The following is a 23,891-nucleotide window of genomic DNA, read 5'->3' as shown; positions in this document are numbered from 1 at the left end:
TTTTGTAACATGTAGAAAGATATATATGTTACATATGTAAAAATGTCGATGTTACCATATTGAAAGTATTTAAAAATGTGCTTTCAGCATGCAGACAAAATCATTTTTAATTACACCTATTCTTTTAAACAAAATAAGACATTGACGTAAGAAAACATCACTAATTAAAAATTTACATTTTAGAAAAAAAATCATAAGATTATATTGTACATCTTTCACTGTGCAATTGTCAAAAATAATGAAACTAATTAAGAACTAAAATGTCAACATCTGATACAGTATATAATTGTAGAAAAGTAATCCAGGCACTCCAAAATGTTCCAAAAGATAGGCAGTTTTATTGGACCCAAGAACCAAAATTCAGCATTTCGATCCCTTAGGGCCTTTGTCAAGCGGATTACTTTTCTACAATTATATGCTATATCTGGTCCATTTGGTACTGGGACTGATCCAAGAGCATCCTAGGATTCCAGGGTGAAGGGTTGAGTACAGTTCCACAACCTGTTTATGAACATCTGAAACAGTGTCTGTTGTAATAGTTTACAGTTCTTGTGAGTTCTAAAACTGCATAGCAGTGGAATTTAACATAATTTTAATGAAAAAATGATGCTATATAAAAAAATAATATATTTACAGCTTTTATACACATTTCTCTATGACTGAAAATTCATCATGCAAAACCTCAGATTTTAATTGATTTAGTAGCTGATAAATATATATTATTATTACCCAACTCAATGGTACTGATTTGTTTCCTTTGAAGAATGAAAGACAAAATTGACTGCCAAGAATAAAATTTGTGATAAAAACATAGAATGTGACGGCAGATAAGAATCGTTTGTTCCATCTAATCTTTCATTAGTCCTTGGCATTATCTTAAACGGACACTGTAGGCACCCAGACCACTTCAGCTCATTGAAGTGGTCTGGGTGCACACTCCCATCACCTTTAACCATAAAGTGGTAATTATTGCAGTTTTGATAAACTGCAATAATTACCTGCTAGGGTTTATTCCACAGTCACTAGAGGGACCTCCGGATGCTTAGACGACTTTTGTTCGCCTAAACAATGCTGGACGTCGTCACGCTATGCATGAGAACTTCCAGCGTCACCGGAACCCCTATAGGAAAGCATTGGATAATGGCTCAGCCCCACCCATGCTCCTCCCCCTCAATGGTGTGCGGACCTGAGCCAGTGCAGAGGGACATCGGCGCTGGACCCAGCTAACTGATAGAAGGGGTTATTAACCCATTCTGCACCCTGGGAGGGGAAGGCTTGACAAAGGGGTAAGCTATAGTGACAGGAAAACAAGTTTGTTTTCTTGGTACTATAGTTTCCCTTTCATTCTAGGATAGCCTTATGCCTATCCCACGCATGCTTAAACTCCCTCACTGTGTTATCCTGTACCACTTCAGCTGGAAGGCTACTCCATGCATTCACTATCCTCTCTGTAAAAAAAAATAGATGGATTCAGAACATTAACCAAATGAGCTATAGCACAGTTTGCTTTTCTGTTGCTTTAAGTTTACTGTTATCAAGCAGGGTCTGCACTCTGGTTATTGTGAAAGACCTTATATTGTCAAACAAAAGAACCTTACAACAGTATATGAACAGAAAAAATAGACACCAAAATTCTCTGGCACTTTGGAGTTTAATCACTTTTTTTTTGTCCACACAGCCCTGGTCACACCTCCCCTGTCTGTGACTGACACAGCCTGCATGAAAAAAAACAGGGTTTTATTTTCAATCAAGATGCTTTAGAAGTTTTTATGAATTAAACTTTAATCACACATTGGAGACTGCAGTAGGTTTAGCAAACTATTAGCAGAGCAGGAGAAAATATATTATTAATTAAACAAAATGTGCAATAAAGGACATTTAAACATTAGATCTTTCTTTACAGGAAGTGTTTAGGAAGGCTGTACAAGTTACATACAGGGAGCTGTGACTAAGGCTGCATAAACAAAGGGATTTAACTCCTAAATTGCATGGATTTGAGCAGTGAGACTGCAGGGTTACGGTACACTTAAAATCTGCTTCATTAAGCTAAAGTTGTTTTGGTGACTAAAGTGTCCCATTATTGTATTCTAAATGCATGTTAGGCATTGATTACATTTCAAATAGATTATTAGACTCTCATTCTATCGAGCGATTTACTTTATTTATAATAAAATCATCTATCTCAGGTCAGTAGGTTAAATGTCAGCTAGATCAGCACTGAGGCATCATACACATGCTATGTACAGACCCTTGGGATACTATTAATCTCATTCATGAACTGGAGATTCAGGACATGCATCGGTATCTCTGTACAGCTCACCTTATCAACACAGATGAAACTAAATAATGTGCAGGAATATGACTTTGTCAGAATGCTGTGACGGGGGATTAATATTTGATCTACAGTCATTAAGTAATCCTAGGACACAAGAAACCTTTCATCAGGCATGTACATCAGAATATTTTTATTCCACGGAATGTGTGCACATGAGATTTTCCATATTATGTTAGCAAAATCAACGTGTTTAACATAACATTGTTACCCTGGTTGATGGACTATTCTACAAGTCTCAGCTGTTCAGTGCTTGTCAATACATTTCCTATGTATTTTACCTGGGGCCACCTTCTTGGAGAATATAAGAAGGATACTTGTTATTAATTTATCCATTTCCATCCACAACCATACATTTTGTTTGGCAAACACTGAAGATAACATACAGATTACAGCATTGATTTAAGTTGGCCCTGAATTCCCAAGTTGATAAAGACTTTCCAAATGTAAAAAATATGTTCATTACATTGGAAATCTTTATAGAAATGGTTTATTATTGGTAGTTCAACTGAGTCCATAATGATACAGGTATATTAGTGGTGGGGTGACTGGGAATTATGTCTTTTATATTATCACTACATTGGTGGAAACCATCACATGACTGTAGGTCATATCATTAAATATTACTTATTAATGATCTATGGCTATTTATAAATATGCATGATTAGTTTGACCGTTTCAAACATGCCATATTTAAAATGGTATGGAATGCTGGGACTTGTGGTTGCTGTAAATTTGGTATTATTCATGAGAATAGTGTGTGTTTTTTATCTCTGGATCATCAATGCAATGACCTGGATGTGATTGGACACTTTTCAAAACAACAAACATAAAAAATAATTCACAATATTTGATACACACTGTGTGCCAGTCCCACCACAAGTATGCAAAGCTATAGCTATTGTGTTCCCCCCCAAAAAAGTTTACGTGTATATGTAATTGTAGGTGTCTTATAACATTACCATAATGGCACACCTTCCAAAACTAGGCAGTGATTGTTTAGCAACTGGTATATTTCCCAACGTGTTCTTATTTGTGGACAGCCACACCATGCACTTCATTCAGAGTATACTGTCAGGGCTATTAAATAAACTGTCAGGAATTAACTAAGTAATTACAACATTATGACCCCGATAGTCAAGTCGGAAAAAGAGCCAGAGAATGTTACAGTCCATCTATTTTTGTCTAAAATGTATTCCTTAGGTGGACGCCATAATTCCAGTTTAGTAAGTTATCCTGCTGAATGTAGAGGCAGTCACAAGGTACCCCACCCAGGAACCAGAAGGACTAGGAGGAGCCTTATAGAGGAATAGTAAATAAAACATTGAGGGTTTATGCAAATGCACAAAAATTAAAATATTGGAAAACAATAAAACCTAAAGTCAAAATATTTTTAAAGAAGAGTCTACATCCTCGAAATATTTGTAGTCACAGAAGCTGACCAAATAAACGTGACTTCAAAAACAAACCCTCTCAAGCTTTTTGTTTTGTTTTTTTGTTTATTAGTACAATGTGAATCTGTTATTTGTAATTGCATCCTAAAGTCATCAGGTGCTATGCAGTAATTGATCACAGGTTTTTTTTTTAATTCTGTTAAACAAGTCCAGGGACCTTTTTTAAACCCGGGAGGTGAATAATAGGTGTTAGTTAAGTTCCAGGCCATTGTATACCAGACGTCATTTCTCCAAGCTGCCCCCTCCTCTGCAAATAGCTTGCTGGAAACTACAATTACCAAAAACAACTCTATTATGTGACCATAATTACTTCCTCATCACTGAATTCTGTAGCTGTTGTTTTTAAACACCAGGACTCAATGCAGGGTTGTGCATGTACTAAGCATTCATCGTTGTGATAAATGTATTCTGCATGGATGCATTGCAATCCACTATAGTATTGCTGCTCATCAAAAAATGCCTGGAATCAAGCAGGCTCATATCTGAAGTGCTATTTTTTTTTCTTTAAAGGGAGGTCTGCTATCTATATGTAGTACAGAGTTTAATGAGCAATTAAAACTGTTATATTTATTCTAAGTAAGTGCTTCCCGTAGTTTTACATCTGTGGAATTTCTTTTTAAAGAAATGACCACCCAAAGGGATATTTTCATTGTACATAACAGTTTGGAATTTGCTTACGCATTAACTGGTAAAACTTTTCAAAAGTTTTGTTTTACAGTTCTTGCACCAAAATAAATAAGTAAGGTATACATTGTAACACAGTAAATAGAGGGATATGTAAATAATTTAACCACATATTATTTGACCCTACCACTTTACCTTTTTAATTTTCCCATTGTTTTATATTTATTATTATGATGATAGGAAGTATCAGCTAAATGGCATGTTCTGGTGGTTCCATGTCTTACATTGACATGGAGTTGACACCTACATAGCAGAATTGGATAAAATGTATTATTCACTAATGAGATATTTTTCCGCTAGACCTAACTGGATTTTTTTTTATTATTTTTTTAAAATGTGTGTTTTTTTTTAATAAACTTTGTCACCGTGGCTGTGGTTTTTTACATTGGTTCGGAAGTGATATAAAGCTATGTTTAAGTAACAGACCCCTCAGTGTATTCTCCATATTGTTTATTGACCTCCAGTGATGTAAATAATTGTGATTGGATTTGTATGTTTTCTTTCTTTTTAGCATGCATGTTATATTTTGTTGTTTTTATGAACTATTACATTTTCTGCATTGGTAAATCTCACGAGAAAAGTTATATGTATTTTTTTTTTTTTAAATAGATATTTGTTTTGTATGATACATCTCATAGCAAAAGTGCATATGTTACAAAAAATATATCACCAGTCCATATAAGCTCTATGTCTATATTTTATATTATATTTATTTATTTATTTTTGCTATATTTTTAGTGCCACCAGAAAAGCCCATCAATATTACATGCTGGTCCAAAAATATGAAAGATCTAACATGCAAATGGGTACCTGGAAGTGAAGGAGAAACCTACCTGCATACTAACTATACTCTGAAATACAAATTAAGGTAAGTTTGTAGTTGACAAGGGGAATACAGATAGTATCAATGAATATGACATAATCCCTAAGTTATGGCAAGATTCTTCTTGATCCGCTAATATCTCTGCAAATGGACAACATGGATGGATTCTAGTAAAAACTTGTAATTTTTTTTTCTTCATAAAAATGTTGTCTATTTTTAAAGGAACACTCCAAGACCGATATCTACTATAGCCTGCTGTAGTGGTTATCGTGCCTTATGATGCTCTTTTAGAACCCATTTTAGTATGCTATGTCCAAGGATTATGAACTTGGGGAATCAGAGGACAAATCCCCCCTAAACGAGGTATAGATTTTGGGAGGAAGCAAAATGTCGGGTAAGGAAAATGGGGTGTTTAGATCATATGGAATTTGAAGAGTTATTTGCAAAATACTCACTCTCCATTTTTTTAGTCCAGACAAGTTCCTATGATTCATAACAAAGAGACAAGAGCTGTTATACAGCATGCATCACTCAGTTGTGTCCCCTCTCTTCCTATAAGACTCTTCCTGTCCAGCCTCATACATAGACACTGGTGGAGCTGGGACAGTACTGAGTTTTACATCCTCTAAAACTGTTCCTGTAGCTCTCCAATCAAGAGTAGGAGACTGTACTGGCCAAGGCTCCTGGTACTTATCTTCCCACACCAGCCTATTTAATAGATATGTGCTATTCGTTTCGGTCCGAATTAAAATTCGTCCGAATTTCGGGTAATTCGGACATTCGGCTGCTTCCGAATGTCCGAATAGCTGAATTGTTGAATTGCCGAAGTCCCCAAGTCCCGCAATTACCGAATTTCCGAAGTGTAGTAGTGCCGAAGTGCCAAATTGCTGAAGTGCCGAAGTTCCGAAGTTGCCGAAGTTCTGAGGTGTCAAAGTGCCGAAGTTCCGAAGTTCCGAAGCACAGTATTGCCTAAGTACTAATATACTTACCTAGTGAAAGAAGAATAATGTTACACTGTATACAATTTCAAATAAAAAGTATACAAACATAGCCAGGATTCAGCTGTAAGCATTTGCAACACTTACAACAATCAAGTAACATACATTCATATAAAATGTAAGTTACTTAGCCAGTCATGTAATGACAGGAATAAATAAGTAGATAACTCTCTAATTCCCACGGTATTAGGGAGCTATCTACTAAAAGGCTGAAAGACCTGAATTGGTCTTTCAGCCAAATTTACTAATACTAAGTAAAGATTACTTAGCATTAGTAAATTATGCCCCTACTGCCTATACCACAAGTAGGGGCATGTCTATTAAACAGTGAGCAAATTTGTATTTAGGGCCCCCACCCACCGCTCAGGGGTGGAGGCCAGGGGGGAGGACATTAGGTTCCCCACCCTTATTCTTGTTTAGGGCCCCCACCCACCGCTCAGGGGTGGGGGCCAGGGTGGAGGACAATAGGTCCCCCCCAATTTGTATTTAGGGCCCCCACCCGCCGCTCAGGGGTGGGGGCCGGCGGGGAGGACAATAGGTCCTCCCCCCATTTTTTTTTTTTAACTTTAGGACCCCTTCCCGCCGCTCAGGGAGGGGGGACCCTTTTTTTTTTTTTACCAGTGAGCAGCCACAGGCTAATAGACATGCCCCTACTCACGGTATAGCGAGGAGGGGCAAAATTTACTAATACTAAGTAATTTTTACTTAGTATTAGTAAATTTGTCTGAAAGACCAATTCTGGGCTTTCAGCCTTTTGGTAGATAACTCCCTAATACCGTGGGAATTAGGGAGTTATCTACCAAGCGGCTGCAAGAAAAGTCCCAAAGTGCCGAAGTTCTGAAGTTGCCAAAGTTCCAAAGTGTCTAAGTTCCGAAGTTGCTGAAGTGTCTAAGTTCCGAAGTGCCGAAGTTGCCGAAGTGGCGAAGTGCCGAAGTGTTCGAATGCCAAACTGATAAAATATCATTTTGTTTGTAGAGATCTGCAGAAAACAGTAAACTCCATATGTGGTGCTGTGGTTACGATTGGCTGCTGACCATATTTTCTTTGGTTCCCAAACTTGACAACTTATCTTGGACCTGCTCATGACTGCAGCCCTTGCTTCCAGAATTCTTATGTAAGAGAATGCAGTTAACTCTCCATGACTGAACAGGGCCCAGCAGGACTGAACTTATTTGGCTGAGAGTCAAATGAACAGTATCAACCAGTGAGCCTGGTCCTGGGTGGACCGTGCTTTAACTCTATAAAGACATACAACGTCCCCTACAGGAGAACACCAGATGTGCCCCAGGGGCCTTGGGAAACTCAGATTAGTTGTCTACAGCAGGTAGTAGCTTTAGTGCTTTGAGGGTTCCCTAAAGGGAAAGCACTAGTAATGGTTATGCTAGGGTTGAACATTATTATTGTTTCCCAATATTAGGGCATGTTATGCCTTCCTACAAAATGCTATCAAATTGCATAGCATGCCCTTACAATTTGGTCCTCCATCCGCCCACAGTCCTCACCCTACTCACCGGATTTTATGCGGGGGGCTGCTTGACAACCCAGGCAGTCCCCCTGCAGCCTATCCAACTTATCCGAGTAATGCGATCACGATGACAAAGCAATCACATGACTCGAAATAGCTGGATTGCAAGATTGGCTACAGGAAGAATGCCTGGTTTGTCAGGCAGATCACCCAATAAATAACTAATAAAAATAATATTAGATATAAATAGCACATAAATACGTTTAGAATTGCATTTTACATGTGTGTATATTATAATATTTTATTAATTATATATTGGGGGACCTGCCTGACAACCCAGGCAGAAATACCAGATAATTTAATTTGCAAGCCCTATATATGACCCTGTAACTTTCCCAAACCCCTTAAAACCTGTCCATGGAGACTACTGTTGTACTTGTTAGACATTGCTGAACACAAATATGAGTGTCCTAGAACAGTAAAAAGCATAATGATATAATGGTATGATATCAGTGAAAGTGCAGTTTTTGTGTGAAAAATGCAAAAGCATGCATGAACACTAACTTTGGCCAGGGTTTATGACTAAATGACTGCTAGAAAAATAGACGGGACATACCCCATTTTAATACCCTGGGTTGGCTACTTTTGCAAATCGTTTGCCATAATGGGAGTAATTTTCATTTTTAGGCTGCCATACAGTCTCAAAGGCAAATTCCAATGTGTAAAAACTGAAATGTGCAAACTCCTTATTTCACCCTGTAGCTTGCCAGACACCATGAAACCTGTCAATGGAGGGCGTTGTTGTACGAGTGGGACATAGCAGCATATAAATATGTGTGTTTTATTGCAGTAAAAACTAACAGTATTATGACATCGACAGTTAAAATGCCGCACATAACTTTTCTTAATTTGATGTGAAAGGAAAGCCTTATTTCTCCTGAGCAAAATTATATATATTAAGTGTGGGTGCACTTAGTATGAAATAGATAAAATATGGTTGAACAGAGATATAGATTAAATTCTAGGTTTTGTTTTGGTTCAGAACTTACTCAATTGTCTCCATCCTTAACGGGTTTGGTACAAGCTAATGATTTGTTATAAAAGGCGCAATATTATTTTGATTTTTTTAATATTTAATGTGAGATTTGTAATCAGTGAATTCTTCTGTCACTGCAATAGCTACTAAACTGAGGATGCAATAATACTAATATAAAAAAATATGGGAATAAAAGAAAATTGAATAATTAATTTAGAACGATCTACTGTCCATACAAGGCTGCAAACAGGTGGAGCAATTGACGGTCTTTGTAATGTTATAGAAAATACTTACCCGTAATCGACTCAAAAAAAAGCATGGATGACAAATGTACATACATTAGTGATTTTGCTGCATGTAATATGGCATACTGGAGACATTTCAAAATTAAAGGGAAACTCCAGTGCCAGAAAAACGATCCGTTTTTCTGGCACTGGAGGGTCCCTCTCCCTCCCACCCCCCAATCCCCGGTTACTGAAGGGGTGAAAACCCCTTCAGTGACTTACCTGGGACAGCGGCGATGTCCCTCGCCGCTGTCTCCGCCTCCGCGACACTCCTCCTAGTGATTACGTCGGCCGGTGGGCGAGACTAATCTCGCTCACCGGCCGAGGAGACCTAATGCGCATGCACGGAAATGCTGCGCATGCGCATTACGTCTCCCCATAGGAAAGCATTGAAAAATCATTTCAATGCTTTCCTATGGGGTTTTGAGTGACGCTGGAGGTCCTCACACAGCGTGAGGACGTCCAGCAACGCTCTAGCACAGGAAACCTGTGCTACAAACTAGGAAGTGACCTCTAGTGGCTGTCTAGTAGACAGCCACTAGAGGTGGAGTTAACCCTGCAATGTAATTATTGCAGTTTATGAAAAACTGCAATAATTACACTTGCAGGGTTAAGGGTAGTGGGAGTTGGCACCCAGACCACTCCAATGAGCAGAAGTGATCTGGGTGCCTGGAGTGTCCCTTTAAAAAAATATTTATAAATTTAGAAAGACACAGTGCAGAAACAGTTTTTACAACAGTAGCTATAAAAAACCAAAAAAACATTATGTATTGGAGTATATTATGATACCGATTTAATTATTTGTCGGGTGTTAGAACTAACTGACGTCTTATATATTTTCCAGGTGGTATGGCAAAGATAACACCTGTCTAGAATATCACACCATGGGGCCATACTCCTGCCATATCCCCAAAGATTTGGCACTTTTCACACCCTATGAGATTTGGGTAGAAGCCTCAAACAGGCTGGGATCCACCACCTCTGACATAATAACCCTGGACGTTCTAGATGTGGGTAAGATACATTACAGCACATGCTTCTATTGCAATGCCCTACAGCATGGGTCCTCAAACTCTGTCCCCCCCCCAGATGTTGCTGAACTGCAACTACCATGATTCTTTGAATTACATAGATAGTCAGAGAATCATGGGAGTTGTAGTTCAGCAACATCTAGGGGGCCGGAGTTTGAGGACCCATGCCCTACAGCCTTAGAAAATAATTACTGGCAAAGATGTTTACGTTCTAACCTTCGCTTTTGATCATTTTTGCACTAGAAATTCATTGAACTTTATATTTGTATGCGTAAAGACCCCAGAAGTGATTGAATGTAGGTTTTGTGTGAAGGTTTCATAGTAAACTGACCTCTTTCGTTACCAATCGGGGTTGTACATTGATCTTTATCATTACTAAATAGAATGAGTAATAGCGTGCAGTCAAACAGTATCAGTTCAGTGACCTGTATTGCATTTTTTTTTTTTTTTTACCTACATAGAGGTAAAATAGCTCCTATTTTTACCAGTACATTGTAGCGGAGAGCCGATCTTGCACAGCTATTCTCCACTAGAGATTCCAGTGAGGCTCAGGAACAAGGTGATGTTAAGTCCATAGGCAAGGTTTCCAGCAGGTAAAGTAATACAGCAGTATCCCCATCGCAATCCCAATAACTGGACGACACACAGTTTCAGGAGTAGACTGACAAGCTTTATTCCACAGTTCCTTATAAAGCCCTCTCCCATGCAAGGGAGGAGGTTCTATCACTTAAGACATTATCCAATCTCTAAGTAGTAACCTCCCACAGATCTCCTCCCCTCCTCTAGCATCATAATCCCCTTATTGTGTACACAGTTTTCCCCGAGTTTTGGATGTACCCTAAATACTTGGGGTACATCCACAAATCCAACATCCCCAGATAGCTCTATTCTGGGGGACCAACATACTTAAAAATTAGCCCATTCGGATGAATGGTTCGTGAGATATGGGGTTCCAAAGATTTGACCAACCGCATGGGTAAAGTATCCGAAAACAGTTCCATGCATTTTGGCCCTGCGGTCGGTCACAAACAAGGGAATGAAAACAGGCGAATTGCCTGTGTTATAGAGCCTGGAGAGGGTTTGAATGAATTCCCTTGTTTATGGGGCTCTTTCTACCGAACGGCGGGTCATTCGGTAGTTTCCATACGAATTTCTGGAAGTATGGAGGTCTCAGCGGTGTTTGCCTAGTCAAGTGTCCGATTTTAGTTCCAGACACTCGACGGCAAAACACCGCTGTTCGGTAGTTTAAGATGGCCGCCACCACGTGTTTGTTTCCCGAATGGCGGCCACCCAGAGGACAAAGACCACACTGCACTGATTGCCAATTACCTGTTTGCAACATTGTTGCAAACGGTAATTGGAGGCACACTCATTCCTGGGTGGTCTGGTTGTTCGGTAGTTTCATTCCCTTGTTTTATTTGAATGATTCTACCGAACAACTAGAGGAATACAATTCTTTACATACATTTAACTGTCATTATACCCGGATACCATGCTTTCTATACATGTACATACACATTAAACCAGCCATATGACCAAATACACTTATTCTCATACATGTCGTGGGACAGCCCGGTACCAATCTGCTACACTGCTCCCCCTTGCCCACAAGCCGGCATACACAGTCTGATCCAACACGGATCGGCTTGGGGATGTCCGGGGGCTCACGGATCATTTCTCTAAGTCAGTTTGTCTTGACAACCCGTCAGCATTTCCATTCTGCTTACCCGGCCGGTACTGGATATTAAAGTCAAAAGGCTGTAGCGCCAAACTCCAGCGCAGCAGCCTGGCGTTGTCTCCAGCCACCCGGTTCAGCCAGACTAACGGGTTGTGATCCGTGAGCAAGGAAAAGGGCTGTCCATATAAATAGGGTTGTAGCTTCTTTAGGGCCCACACCACAGCCAGGCATTCCTTTTCGATGGCGGCGTAGCTTACTTCTCGAGGTAACAGTTTGCGACTGATGTAAGCCACTGGATGTTCCCCGCCATCGGCCCCGACTTGACTCAGTACTGCCCCCAATCCAAACATAGAAGCGTCTGTGTGAACAAGAAAACGTTTAGTTGGATTGGGAGCTGCCAAGACAGGGGCATTTATCAGTGCATTTTTCAATTGTTGGAATGCCTGCTCACACTCCGGGGTCCAGTTTACTTGGCGGGGAAGGTTCTTACGGGTCAGGTCAGTGAGGGGTTTGGCCAGGGCGCTATAATTGGGAACAAACTTCCGGTAATACCCTGCTGTCCCTAGAAACGCTAAAACCTGGGTCTTAGTCCTAGGGGTGGGCCACTGGGCTACAGCCTCTACTTTGGCGGGTTCGGGTTTTTGTTTACCGCACCCTACTCTATGTCCCAGGTATTGTACCTCAGCCATGCCGATACTACACTTGGCCGGCTTCAAGGTCAGACCTGCTTCCCTTATCCTATCTAGTACAGCTCCGATGTGAGCTAAGTGTTCCTGCCACGTATTGCTAAAAATAGCAATATCGTCCAGGTAGGCACATGTATAGTCCTGGAATCCATCTAGGAGTCGATCCACCATCCTTTGGAAGGTGGCTGGGGCGTTTTTCATCCCAAATGGCATGACCTTAAACTGGTACAAGCCAAATGGGGTGACAAAGGCCGACTTCGGGATGGCGTCTGGGGCCAGGGGGATTTGCCAATACCCTTTACACAAGTCAATAGTGGTGAGGTATTGGCCCCTGGCCATTCTGTCCAGTAACTCGTCTATCCGGGGCATCGGATAGGCGTCAGATACAGTCTTCTCGTTCAATCTCCTATAGTCCACGCAGAAGCGGGTCGTACCGTCTCGCTTTGGTACGAGGACTACAGGAGATGCCCAAGGACTGTCTGAGGGTTCAATCACCCCCAGTTGGAGCATTTCGTCGATCTCCTTACGCATGTTTGCCCGTACCGCTTCTGGAATGCGGTATGGCGTCTGGCGCATGGGTAGTTGCCCTGGGGTCTCGACCCGGTGAGTTGCCAGAGGCGTGTATCCAGGTACATTAGAGAACGTGTCGCGTTTCTCTTCCAATAGTTGCTGTACCTCGATCCGCTCCTGTGGGCTCAGCCGATCTCCCAGCATAACCTCCCCTAAATCTCCGGACAGCTGCCCATCCCCCAGCAAATCGGGGAGGGGTAAGCTGTCAAACTCTTCCGTGTTAGGGGCACAGATGGCGGTTACCTCCTCAGTACGCTCGTGGTAGGGCTTCAGCATGTTCACATGGAGCATGCGTCGCCCCCCAGTCCCTGTGCAGGGGCCGATAATATAGGTGGTATCGCATCTTTGCTCCACCACCTTATATGGGCCCTGCCAGGCGGCCTGTAACTTATCATGTCGGACAGGTTTTAAAATTAGTACCTTCTGCCCGACCTGAAAGCTACGGTCCCTGGCTCCCCGATCATACCATGTACGCTGGCGGGTCTGGGCCTCCTGAAGGTTTTCCCGTACCGTCTTGGTCAACGCTTCTAGGCGGTCCCGAAAGGCCAACACATATGGTAGGATGGGAGTGCCATCTGTGCTCCGGTCTCCCTCCCAATGCTCTCTAATAAGATCCAATGGGCCTCGGACCCTCCTTCCAAACAATAATTCAAACGGGGAGAACCCTGTGGATTCCTGCGGCACCTCCCGGTATGCAAATAGGAGGTGCGGCAGGAATCGTTCCCAGTCCTTGTGGGTCTCTGCGAAGGTTCGGAGCATCTGCTTCAAGGTACCATTGAATCGTTCGCAGAGCCCGTTCGTCTGGGGGTGGTAAGGGGCGCTGATAATAGGCTTAATGCCACAGATCCTCCAGAGGTGTTGGGTGAATTCTGCGGTAAACTGGGTACCCTGATCCGAGATAATCTCCCTGGGTAATCCCATCCGGGAGAATATCCGCATGAGGGCATCCGCGACCGTCTCAGCGTGGATGTTGGTCAGAGCCACTGCTTCTGGATACCTGGTGGCATAATCTACGACCGTTAAAATATACCGTTTTCCTGACGGGCTAACTTTATTGAGGGGGCCTATCAGATCCACCGCTATTCGGCTAAAAGGTTCCTCTATTATGGGTAAGGGGTGAAGTTTAGCCTTCCTGCGATCCCCCCTTTTTCCCACTCTCTGGCAGGTATCGCAAGTCGTGCAATATCTGCGTACTTCCTGGCTAATCCCTGGCCAGAAGAAACTCTGGGTTAGTCTGTACCTGGTGCGACTAACCCCTAGATGTCCGGATAGCGGAATATCATGCGCTATCCGGAGTAATTCAGCCCGGTACCGCTGTGGTACCACTAATTGTCTCCTCGGGTCTAACCCCGTAATCTGTTTGGTTGTTTCCCTGTATAAAAGTTGTTTATCCCAGATAAATTTCTCTCCCTCCGCCCCGGGGGAACCCGTGCCAACCTTGTCCCTATACACCTGAAGCGTGGGGTCTGTTGCGACTTCAGCTACAAATTCATTAGGTGGAGCCCAGGGGACACATTCTAGAGGGGGGGTAGGGTTGCTTACCTGGACCTCCGGCAGTGTGTTGTGGTCCTGGGTGCGGGCCTGTTGTCGGGTGACTACAGGGTTGACCTCTCCTGTGGTGGGTGACTGGGGCTCAAAAGCAGAAGTGAGCCTCCCCAGATCGTTCCCCAATAAAACCTCCGCCGGTAAATGTGGCATCAACCCCACCTCCACTTCCCCTGCCCCCGCTCCCCAATGTAAATGTACCCTTGCTGTAGGTAGCCGGTACACTGCTCCCCCAGCTACCCGGACGGCAACAGTTTTGTTCAGTTTTGCCTGATCTGAAATCAGGTGGCTCTGTACCAAAGTGATGGTGGCTCCCGAATCTCGTAATCCCCGGACTGCTGTACCATTCAGATATACCGTCTGTCGATGGTGCCGTAGATTATCCACATTGGCCTGGACCGGATCTGCCTCGTGCAGTACCTCCCATTGTTCCACAGTAGTAATGGGGACTGCGGAACCATATGGGGTGGTGACTAGGTCCTGGTAGTGGTGGGCTGCGGCCGCCCTGGGTGGAGGTGGGCCTGGACGAATCCAGGTGGAACGGTCCCGTAGCTGTGGGCATTCCCTTTTATAATGTCCCCACTTCTGGCAGTGATGACAGGGGCCAGCGGTGGGTTGTCGGAACCGGGGCTGTGCAGCGGGTGGTGGAGGTGGTGGTAGCGGTCTCGGTGGAGCTGGGGTGTAGTTGTTTCCCCCGAATGTTTTAAAGGTTGCTTTTGGAGCTGCAGGTTTTTGTGACCTGCGTGCATCCAGGTAGTCATCCGCTTTCCTAGCCGCCTCGGTAAGGGAAGTAGGGTTTCTGTCCCTTACCCATTCCTGGACCTCATTGGTTACTCCCTCATAGAACTGCTCCATCAGCAACATTTGTATTACATCCTCCATAGAACGTGCCTTGCTAGCTTGCACCCACCCGAGCGCTGCCCCCTGTAATCGGCATGCCCACTCTGCGTGCAAGTCCTTCTCTGTTTTCTTTAGATCCCGGAACCTCCGCCGGTATGCCTCGGGTGTTATAGCATACCTGGCGAGTATAATTTCTTTCACTTTACTGTAATTCCTTATTTCGTCATTAGGTACAGTCCGATATGCCTCTGCTGCCCTCCCGGTTAACCTTCCGGCCAAAATAGGTACCCAGTCCTCTGCGTTAATTTTATGCAGTGCACACAGTCTTTCAAAGTCTTGCAGGAAAGCGTCTATATCTTCCTCTGCCTCCACATATGTTTTAAAAGCCTGGTATGGTATTTTAGGCTTACCTTCCTGTGGCACATTAATTGCAGAGCTTTGTTCTGGTGCCTGTGTCCTTAGGATGAATTCTTGTACCTCGGCCATTGTCCTGGTAACAATTTCTGTTGGGGGGTTTTCCCCATAAAAGGATAGCCTGAACTGAACCTGCCTCTGGAATTCCGATCCTTGTGGTGTTCCTCCCGGCTCCCTCTGTGCCGGAACTGAATCGCCCTCCATTCTGTACTCTGCCATGAGTTCTGTAACAAGTACTGCTTTCTTCTTATTGCTGGCTTGTATACCCCTTGCCTCTAGGAGGTCCTTTAGCGTGGAGCGTTTTAGCGCAGAAAAATCAATCTCCATCCGTACTCCATTTACGCTTGTTCCTCTGTGAGTTTGGATCCCAGCGCTGCCAACCAATGTAGCGGAGAGCCGATCTTGCACAGCTATTCTCCACTAGAGATTCCAGTGAGGCTCAGGAACAAGGTGATGTTAAGTCCATAGGCAAGGTTTCCAGCAGGTAAAGTAATACAGCAGTATCCCCATCGCAATCCCAATAACTGGACGACACACAGTTTCAGGAGTAGACTGACAAGCTTTATTCCACAGTTCCTTATAAAGCCCTCTCCCATGCAAGGGAGGAGGTTCTATCACTTAAGACATTATCCAATCTCTAAGTAGTAACCTCCCACAGATCTCCTCCCCTCCTCTAGCATCATAATCCCCTTATTGTGTACACAGTTTTCCCCGAGTTTTGGATGTACCCTAAATACTTGGGGTACATCCACAAATCCAACATCCCCAGATAGCTCTATTCTGGGGGACTAACATACTTAAAAATTAGCCCATTCGGATGAATGGTTCGTGAGATATGGGGTTCCAAAGATTTGACCAACCGCATGGGTAAAGTATCCGAAAACAGTTCCATGCATTTTGGCCCTGCGGTCGGTCACAAACAAGGGAATGAAAACAGGCGAATTACCTGTGTTATAGAGCCTGGAGAGGGTTTGAATGAATTCCCTTGTTTATGGGGCTCTTTCTACCGAACGGCGGGTCATTCGGTAGTTTCCATACGAATTTCTGGAAGTATGGAGGTCTCAGCGGTGTTTGCCTAGTCAAGTGTCCGATTTTAGTTCCAGACACTCGACGGCAAAACACCGCTGTTCGGTAGTTTAAGATGGCCGCCACCACGTGTTTGTTTCCCGAATGGCGGCCACCCAGAGGACAAAGACCACACTGCACTGATTGCCAATTACCTGTTTGCAACATTGTTGCAAACGGTAATTGGAGGCACACTCATTCCTGGGTGGTCTGGTTGTTCGGTAGTTTCATTCCCTTGTTTTATTTGAATGATTCTACCGAACAACTAGAGGAATACAATTCTTTACATACATTTAACTGTCATTATACCCGGATACCATGCTTTCTATACATGTACATACACATTAAACCAGCCATATGACCAAATACACTTATTCTCATACATGTCGTGGGACAGCCCGGTACCAATCTGCTACATACATATTTATAGGAACCCTAATGACTTAACTGTCTTCTGTGGTGATATCAACACAGATTAAATAATTTTAATAAAATAATCTCACATTATAAATTGAAATATTTATTTCAGAAGAATACATAGTTACATAGTTACATAGTTACATAGTTAGATAGCTGAAAAGAGACTTGCGTCCATCAAGTTCAGCCTTCCTCACACCTGTTTTTGGCTGTTGATCCAAAAGGCAAAAACAAAATTAAAAAAAAAAAAAAACGTTTGAAGCACAATTTTGCAACAAGCTAGGACAAAAAAATCCTTCTTGACCCCACAATGGCAGTCAGATTTATCCTTGAATCAAGCAGTTATTACCCTACATTGAAAGATTATATCCTTGAATATTCTGTCTTTGCAAGTATGCATCTAGTAGTTGTTTGAACATCTGTATGGACTCTAATAAAACCACTTCTTCAGGCAGAGAATTCCACATCCTGATTAGAAACATAGAAACATAGAATGTGACGGCAGATAAGAACCATTTGGCCCATCTAGTCTGCCCAGTTTTCTAAATACTTTCATTAGTCCCTGGCCTTATCTTATAGTTAGGATAGCCTTATGCCTATCCCACGCATGCTTAAACTCCTTTACTGTGTTAACCTCTACCACTTCAGCTGGAAGGCTATTCCATGCATCCACTACCCTCTCAGTAAAGTAATACTTCCTGATATTATTTTTAAACCTTTGTCCCTCTAATTTAAGACTATGTCCTCTTGTTGTGGTAGTTTTTCTTCTTTTAAATATAGTCTCCTCCTTTACTGTGTTGATTCCCTTTATGTATTTAAATGTTTCTATCATATCCCCCCTGTCTCGTCTTTCCTCCAAGCTATACATGTTAAGATCCTTTAACCTTTCCTGGTAAGTTTTATCCTGCAATCCATGAACCAGTTTAGTAGCCCTTCTTTGAACTCTCTCTAAGGTATCAATATCCTTCTGAAGATAGGGTCTCCAGTACTGTGTACAGTACTCCAAGTGGGGTCTCACCAGTGTTCTGTACAATGGCATGAGCACTTCCCTCTTTCTACTGCTAATACCTCTCCCTATACAACCAAGCATTCTGCTAGCATTTCCTGCTGCTCTATTACATTGTCTGCCTACCTTTAAGTCATCAGAAATAATCACCCCTAAATCCCTTTCCTCAGATGTTGAGGTTAGGACTCTATGAAATATTTTGTACTCTACCCCTGGGTTTTTACGTCCAAGATGCATTATCTTGCACTTATCCACATTAAATGTCAGTTGCCACAACTCTGACCATTTTTCTAGTTTACCTAAATCATTTTCCATTTGGCTTATCCCTCCTGGAACATCAACCCTGTTACATATCTTAGTATCATCCGCAAAAAGACACACCTTACCATCAAGACCTTCTGCAATATCACTAATAAAAATATTAAAGAGAATGGGTCCAAGTACAGATCCCTGAGGTACCCCACTGGTGACAAGCCCAAGCTTCGAATATACTCCATTGACTACAACTCTCTGTTGCCTGTCACTCAGCCACTGCCTTACCCATTCAACAATATTGGAATCCAAACTCAAAGATTGTAGTTTATTGATAAGCCTTCTATGTACAACAGTGTCAAAAGCCTTACTGAAATCTAGGTAAGCAATGTCTACTGCACCACCCTGATCTATAATTTTAGTTACCCAATCAAAAAAATCAATAAGATTAGTTTGGCATGATCTCCCTGAAGTAAACCCATGTTGTCTCTGGTCTTGAAATCCATGTGTTTTTAGATGTTCAACAATCCTATCCTTTAACATGGTTTCCATCACTTTCCCCACTACTGAAGTAAGGCTTACTGGCCTATAGTTGCCCGACTCCTCCCTATTACCTTTCTTGTGAATGGGCACAACATTCGCTAACTTCCAATCTTCTGGGACTACTCCTGTTATCAATGATTGGTTAAATAAATCTGTTAATGGTTTTGCTAGTACACCACTAAGCTCTTTTAATAGCTTTGGGTGTATTCCATCAGGTCCCATTGACTTATTTGTCTTTACTTTTTACAGTTGAAATAGAACCTCTTCCTCTGTAAACTCACGTGTAATAAATGACTCATTTATCCTTTTTCTTAACTGAGGTCCCTTTCCTTCATTTTCATCTGTAAATACCGAACAAAAATATTCATTGAGGCAGTCTGCTAGACCTTTATCCTCATCTACATACCTTCCTTCTTTTGTTTTTAATCTAACTAATCCTTGTTTTACTTTTCTTTTCTCATTTATGTATCTAAAAAAAGTTTTGTCCCCCTTTTTTACTGACTGTGCTATTTTCTCTTCTGTGTGGGATTTGGAAGCTCTTATAACTTGCTTAGCCTCTTTCTGCCTAATCTTATAGGTCATTCTGTCTTCCTCACTCTGGTTTTTTTTATAATTACTAAATGCTAACTTTTTGTTTTTTACTATTTTGGCCACATCTGCGGAGTACCACAGTGGTTTCTTGAATTTTTTGCTTTTACTGACAAGCCTAATGCAATTTTCTGTTGCCTTCAGTAGTGCAACTTTTAAATAATCCAATTTCTTTTGGACTCCATATAAATTGCTCCAGTCTGATAATGACTCCTTTACACATATTCTAATTTTAGAAAAGTCTGTTTTTCTAAAGTCTAAAACTTTTGTTTTTGTGTGGTGTGACTCAGTCACTGTTCTTATATTAAACCACACTGACTGATGATCACTGGATCCTAAACTTTCACCTACAGTAATATCTGATACCAAATCTCCATTTGTTAACACTAAATCTAGTATGGCCTCTTTACGAGTTGGCTCCTCAACGACTTGTTTTAGAGACAATCCCAGTAGGGAGTTTAGAATATGTGTGCTCCTGGCACAAGTAGCTATTTTTGTTTTCCAATTCACATCAGGAAGATTAAAGTCACCCATGATGATAACTTCCCCCTTCATTGTCATTTTAGCTATTTCTTCAACTAGTAGATTATCTAACTCTTCAATTTGTCCTGGGGGCCTATAAATCACACCTACACGAGTTACTGTGTGATTACCAAATTCTAACGTAACCCAAACGGACTCTATGTTCGCCTCACTTACCTTTATTAGGCTCGATTTTATGCGATCCTTTACATACAGGGCCACCCCTCCCCCTTTCTTGCCTTCCCTGTCTTTTCTATATAAAGAGTACCCTGGTATTGCTATGTCCCAGTCATTTTTCTCATTATACCATGTCTCAGTAACAGCGACTAAATCTACACTATCAGTTGCCATTATTGCCACAAGTTCATGGATCTTATTCCCTAAACTGCGAGCATTTGTAGACATGACTCTAAGCTTATCATTTTTTAACACACTTGCTACAGGCACCTTCTGTCCTTGTTTTGGGGGACAATTGGATTGATGTTTTATCACCCTTTTGCCCCCCCCTCCTAGTTTAAAAACATCCTAGCAAAACCTCTGAACTGCTCACTGAGAACATTTGTTCCCTTTTGAGAAAGATGCAAACCATCTTTTTTGTACAGTTTATTTCCATTCCAAACAGAGCTACCATGAGCAATAAAGCCAAATCCTTGCTCCCGACACCATTCACCAAGCCACAAGTTAAAGTCCCTAATACGCATCCGCCTGTCGTTCTGAGTGTTATGCACAGGCAGAACTTCAGAGAATGACAGTGTGGAAGCAACCTGCCGTATATCATTGGCAAAAACACTAAAAACTTCCTTAACCTCTGAAACCTCATTGCAAGCCAAGTCATTTGTCCCTAAATGGACAAGTACATCCAATTCCCCTTCCTGCTTTGCTTGCTTAACAATATTACAGATACGTCTCCTGTCTCTGTGAGCAGTAGCTCCGGGAAGACACCTCACAAGACCACCATTGTCCATCTCCACACCTCTTATGATGGAATCCCCCACCAACAACTGCTTTCTATTAGGCCTCACCATAGTCTTCAAGCCTCTCTGCACAACACCACTAGCCTCAGTGCCTCTCTGCACAACACCACTAGCCTCAGTGCCTCTCTGCACAACACCACTAGCCTCAGTACCTCTCTGCACAACACCACTAGCCTCAGTGCCTCTCTGCACAACACCACTAGCCTCAATGCCTCTCTGCACAACACCACTAGCCTCAGTGCCTCTCTGCACAACACCACTAGCCTCAGTGCCTCTCTGCACAACACCACTAGCCTCAGTGCCTCTCTGCACAACACCACTAGCCTCAGTGCCTCTCTGCACAACGCCACTAGCCTCAGTGCCTCTCTGCACAACACCACTAGCCTCAGTGCCTCTCTGCACAACACCACTAGCCTCAGTGCCTCTCTGCACAACACCACTAGCCTCAGTGCCTCTCTGCACAACACCACTAGCCTCAGTGCCTCTCTGCACAACACCACTAGCCTCAGTAAAAAAACCTTTCCTTTGCCTTAGACGAAATCTTCTTTCTTCCAGTCTAAACGCATGGCCTCGTGTCCTATGTAAAGTCCGGTTTGTGAATAGATTTCCACACAATGGTTTGTATTGGCCCCTAATATATTTGTATAATGTTATCATATCCCCTCTCAGGCGACGTTTTTCTAAACTAAATAGGTTTAAATTTGTTAACCTTTCTTCATAGCTAAAATGTTCCATTCCTTTTATTAATTTTGTAGCCCGCCTCTGCACTTTTTCTAGTGCCATGATATCCTTCTTTAGAACAGGTGCCCAAAATTGCACAGCATATTCAATATGTGGTCTTACCAGTGATTTATAGAGAGGCAAAATGATATTCTCGTCCCGAGAATGAATGCCCTTTTTCATGCATGACAATACCTTACTGGCCTTGGCCACTGCTGATTGACATTGCACATTGTTGCATAGTTTGTTGTCTATAACAATTCCCAAGTCCTTTTCGTGTGTTGTTATCCCTAATTCACTTCCATTAAGGGTATACGTTGCTTGTGTATTCTTTACGCCGAAGTGCATAACTTTGCATTTTTCAACATTAAATTTCATCTGCCATTTGAGTGCCCAGTCCTCCAGTCTATCTAAATCTTTCTGCAGCAAAGTAATATCTTGCTCACATTGTATTATTTTACAAAGTTTTGTGTCATCTGCAAACACTGAAACATGACATTCAATGCTGTCTTCAAGATCATTTATAAAAATGTTAAATAGAAGGGGTCCCAGAACAGACCCCTGAGGGACACCACTTGCCACCTCTGTCCAGCTTGAAAATTTACCATTAACGACAACTCTTTGTATTCTGTTTTTAAGCCAATGTTCTACCCAAGAACAAGCATTTTCATCGAGACCGATTTCCTTGAGTTTGAACACTAATCTTTTGTGTGGAACTGTATCAAATGCCTTGGCAAAATCCAAATAGATCACATCCACTGCAACACCCTGATCTATACTTCTACTTACTTCTTCGTAGAACGCAATCAAGTTAGTTTGACATGACCTGTGCTTCATAAAACCGTGCTGATTTTTGCTGATAACCATATTCTTCTCAAGGAATTCTTGAATATTATCCCTTAATAACCTTTCAAATATTTTACCAGCCACAGAAGTTAAGCTCACAGGTCTATAATTTCCAGGCAAGGATTTTGAACCCTTTTTGAATATAGGAACCACATCTGCCTTCCTCCAATCCTCCGGAACACTTCCTGAAAGAAAAGAATCTTGAAAGATTAAAAACAGAGGTTCACTTATTTCTACACTTAGTTCCTTAAGTACACGTGGATGGATACCGTCAGGCCCTGGAGCTTTGTTTATATTAACTTTCTTTAGTTGCTGCAGCACATTGTCTTGAGTTAACCAATTACAATTATTCTGCAAGTTTTTAGTAGCAATCATTTGCACATCTATTGCCATTGGTTCTTCTTTAATATATACGGAGGAGAAATAGTTATTTAGAATTCCTGCCTTTTCTTGGTCTTCATTAACTAACACCCCCGTTTCAGTTTTAAGTGTACCTATACTTTCATTTTTGGGTTTTTTGGAATTTATGTACTTAAAAAATGCTTTGGGGTTGGTTTTGCTCTCTTTAGCTATCATTTTTTCATTTTGAAGTTTAGCAATACAATTTTTTTTTAAATATTGACTTTGTTTCTTCCATGACATCATTACTCAGCTTCATGTGTAAATTAACATACAGTAATTGTTTACAGCAGGAGAAAGAATTTGTATAAACAGCTGTATATAAAGGTGCATTACTTGAAACCCATATTTCTATACAGGTCGAAAAATCTATATAGATGCAGATGCTTACAATTCCACCAATAAGTTTCCTGAGTGGAACTGAGCAAATGTGTTTTTTAAGTTTATAATACTTTCTACTAATAATTTCACTTCATGTATGTGTTTATATATATATATAGTAGAACCCATACTGCTTATATTGGTGTTAAAGATAGCTTTAGACAACAGTGAATATGTTGAGTCACACTGACATTCATTACACAAACTCGTGAAAGTCTTTTAATCTAGAAAAGATATGACCAATTGAGATCCATAACTCTCACATATCTCACATATCATTGAATCAGTGCTTTGCTATGGGGATTTTGAAGATTTTGAAGATGCTGGACGTCCTCATG

At 41.7% G+C, this 23,891-nt stretch overlaps 1 protein-coding gene across 5 annotated transcripts in view; it reads left to right on the top strand.

Moving 5' to 3' along the window:
- Nucleotides 1–23,891, top strand: part of CRLF1 (cytokine receptor like factor 1) — a 161,617-nt gene that overhangs the window by 92,626 nt on the left and 45,100 nt on the right. For all 5 annotated transcript variants that reach the window (XM_063457308.1, XM_063457309.1, XM_063457307.1 and 2 more), the window contains exons 3-4: nt 5,209–5,338; nt 9,921–10,090. In XM_063457308.1, coding sequence (XP_063313378.1) covers nt 5,209–5,338; nt 9,921–10,090 — 300 coding nt within the window. The remainder of the gene's footprint in view (nt 1–5,208; nt 5,339–9,920; nt 10,091–23,891) is intronic.

This window comes from Pelobates fuscus, chromosome 5, assembly GCF_036172605.1.
Source record: "Pelobates fuscus isolate aPelFus1 chromosome 5, aPelFus1.pri, whole genome shotgun sequence".
NCBI lineage: Eukaryota > Metazoa > Chordata > Amphibia > Anura > Pelobatidae > Pelobates > Pelobates fuscus.
The sequence above is the reverse complement of the archived record's forward strand: the minus strand, read 5'-3'. Positions and strand labels throughout refer to the sequence as shown.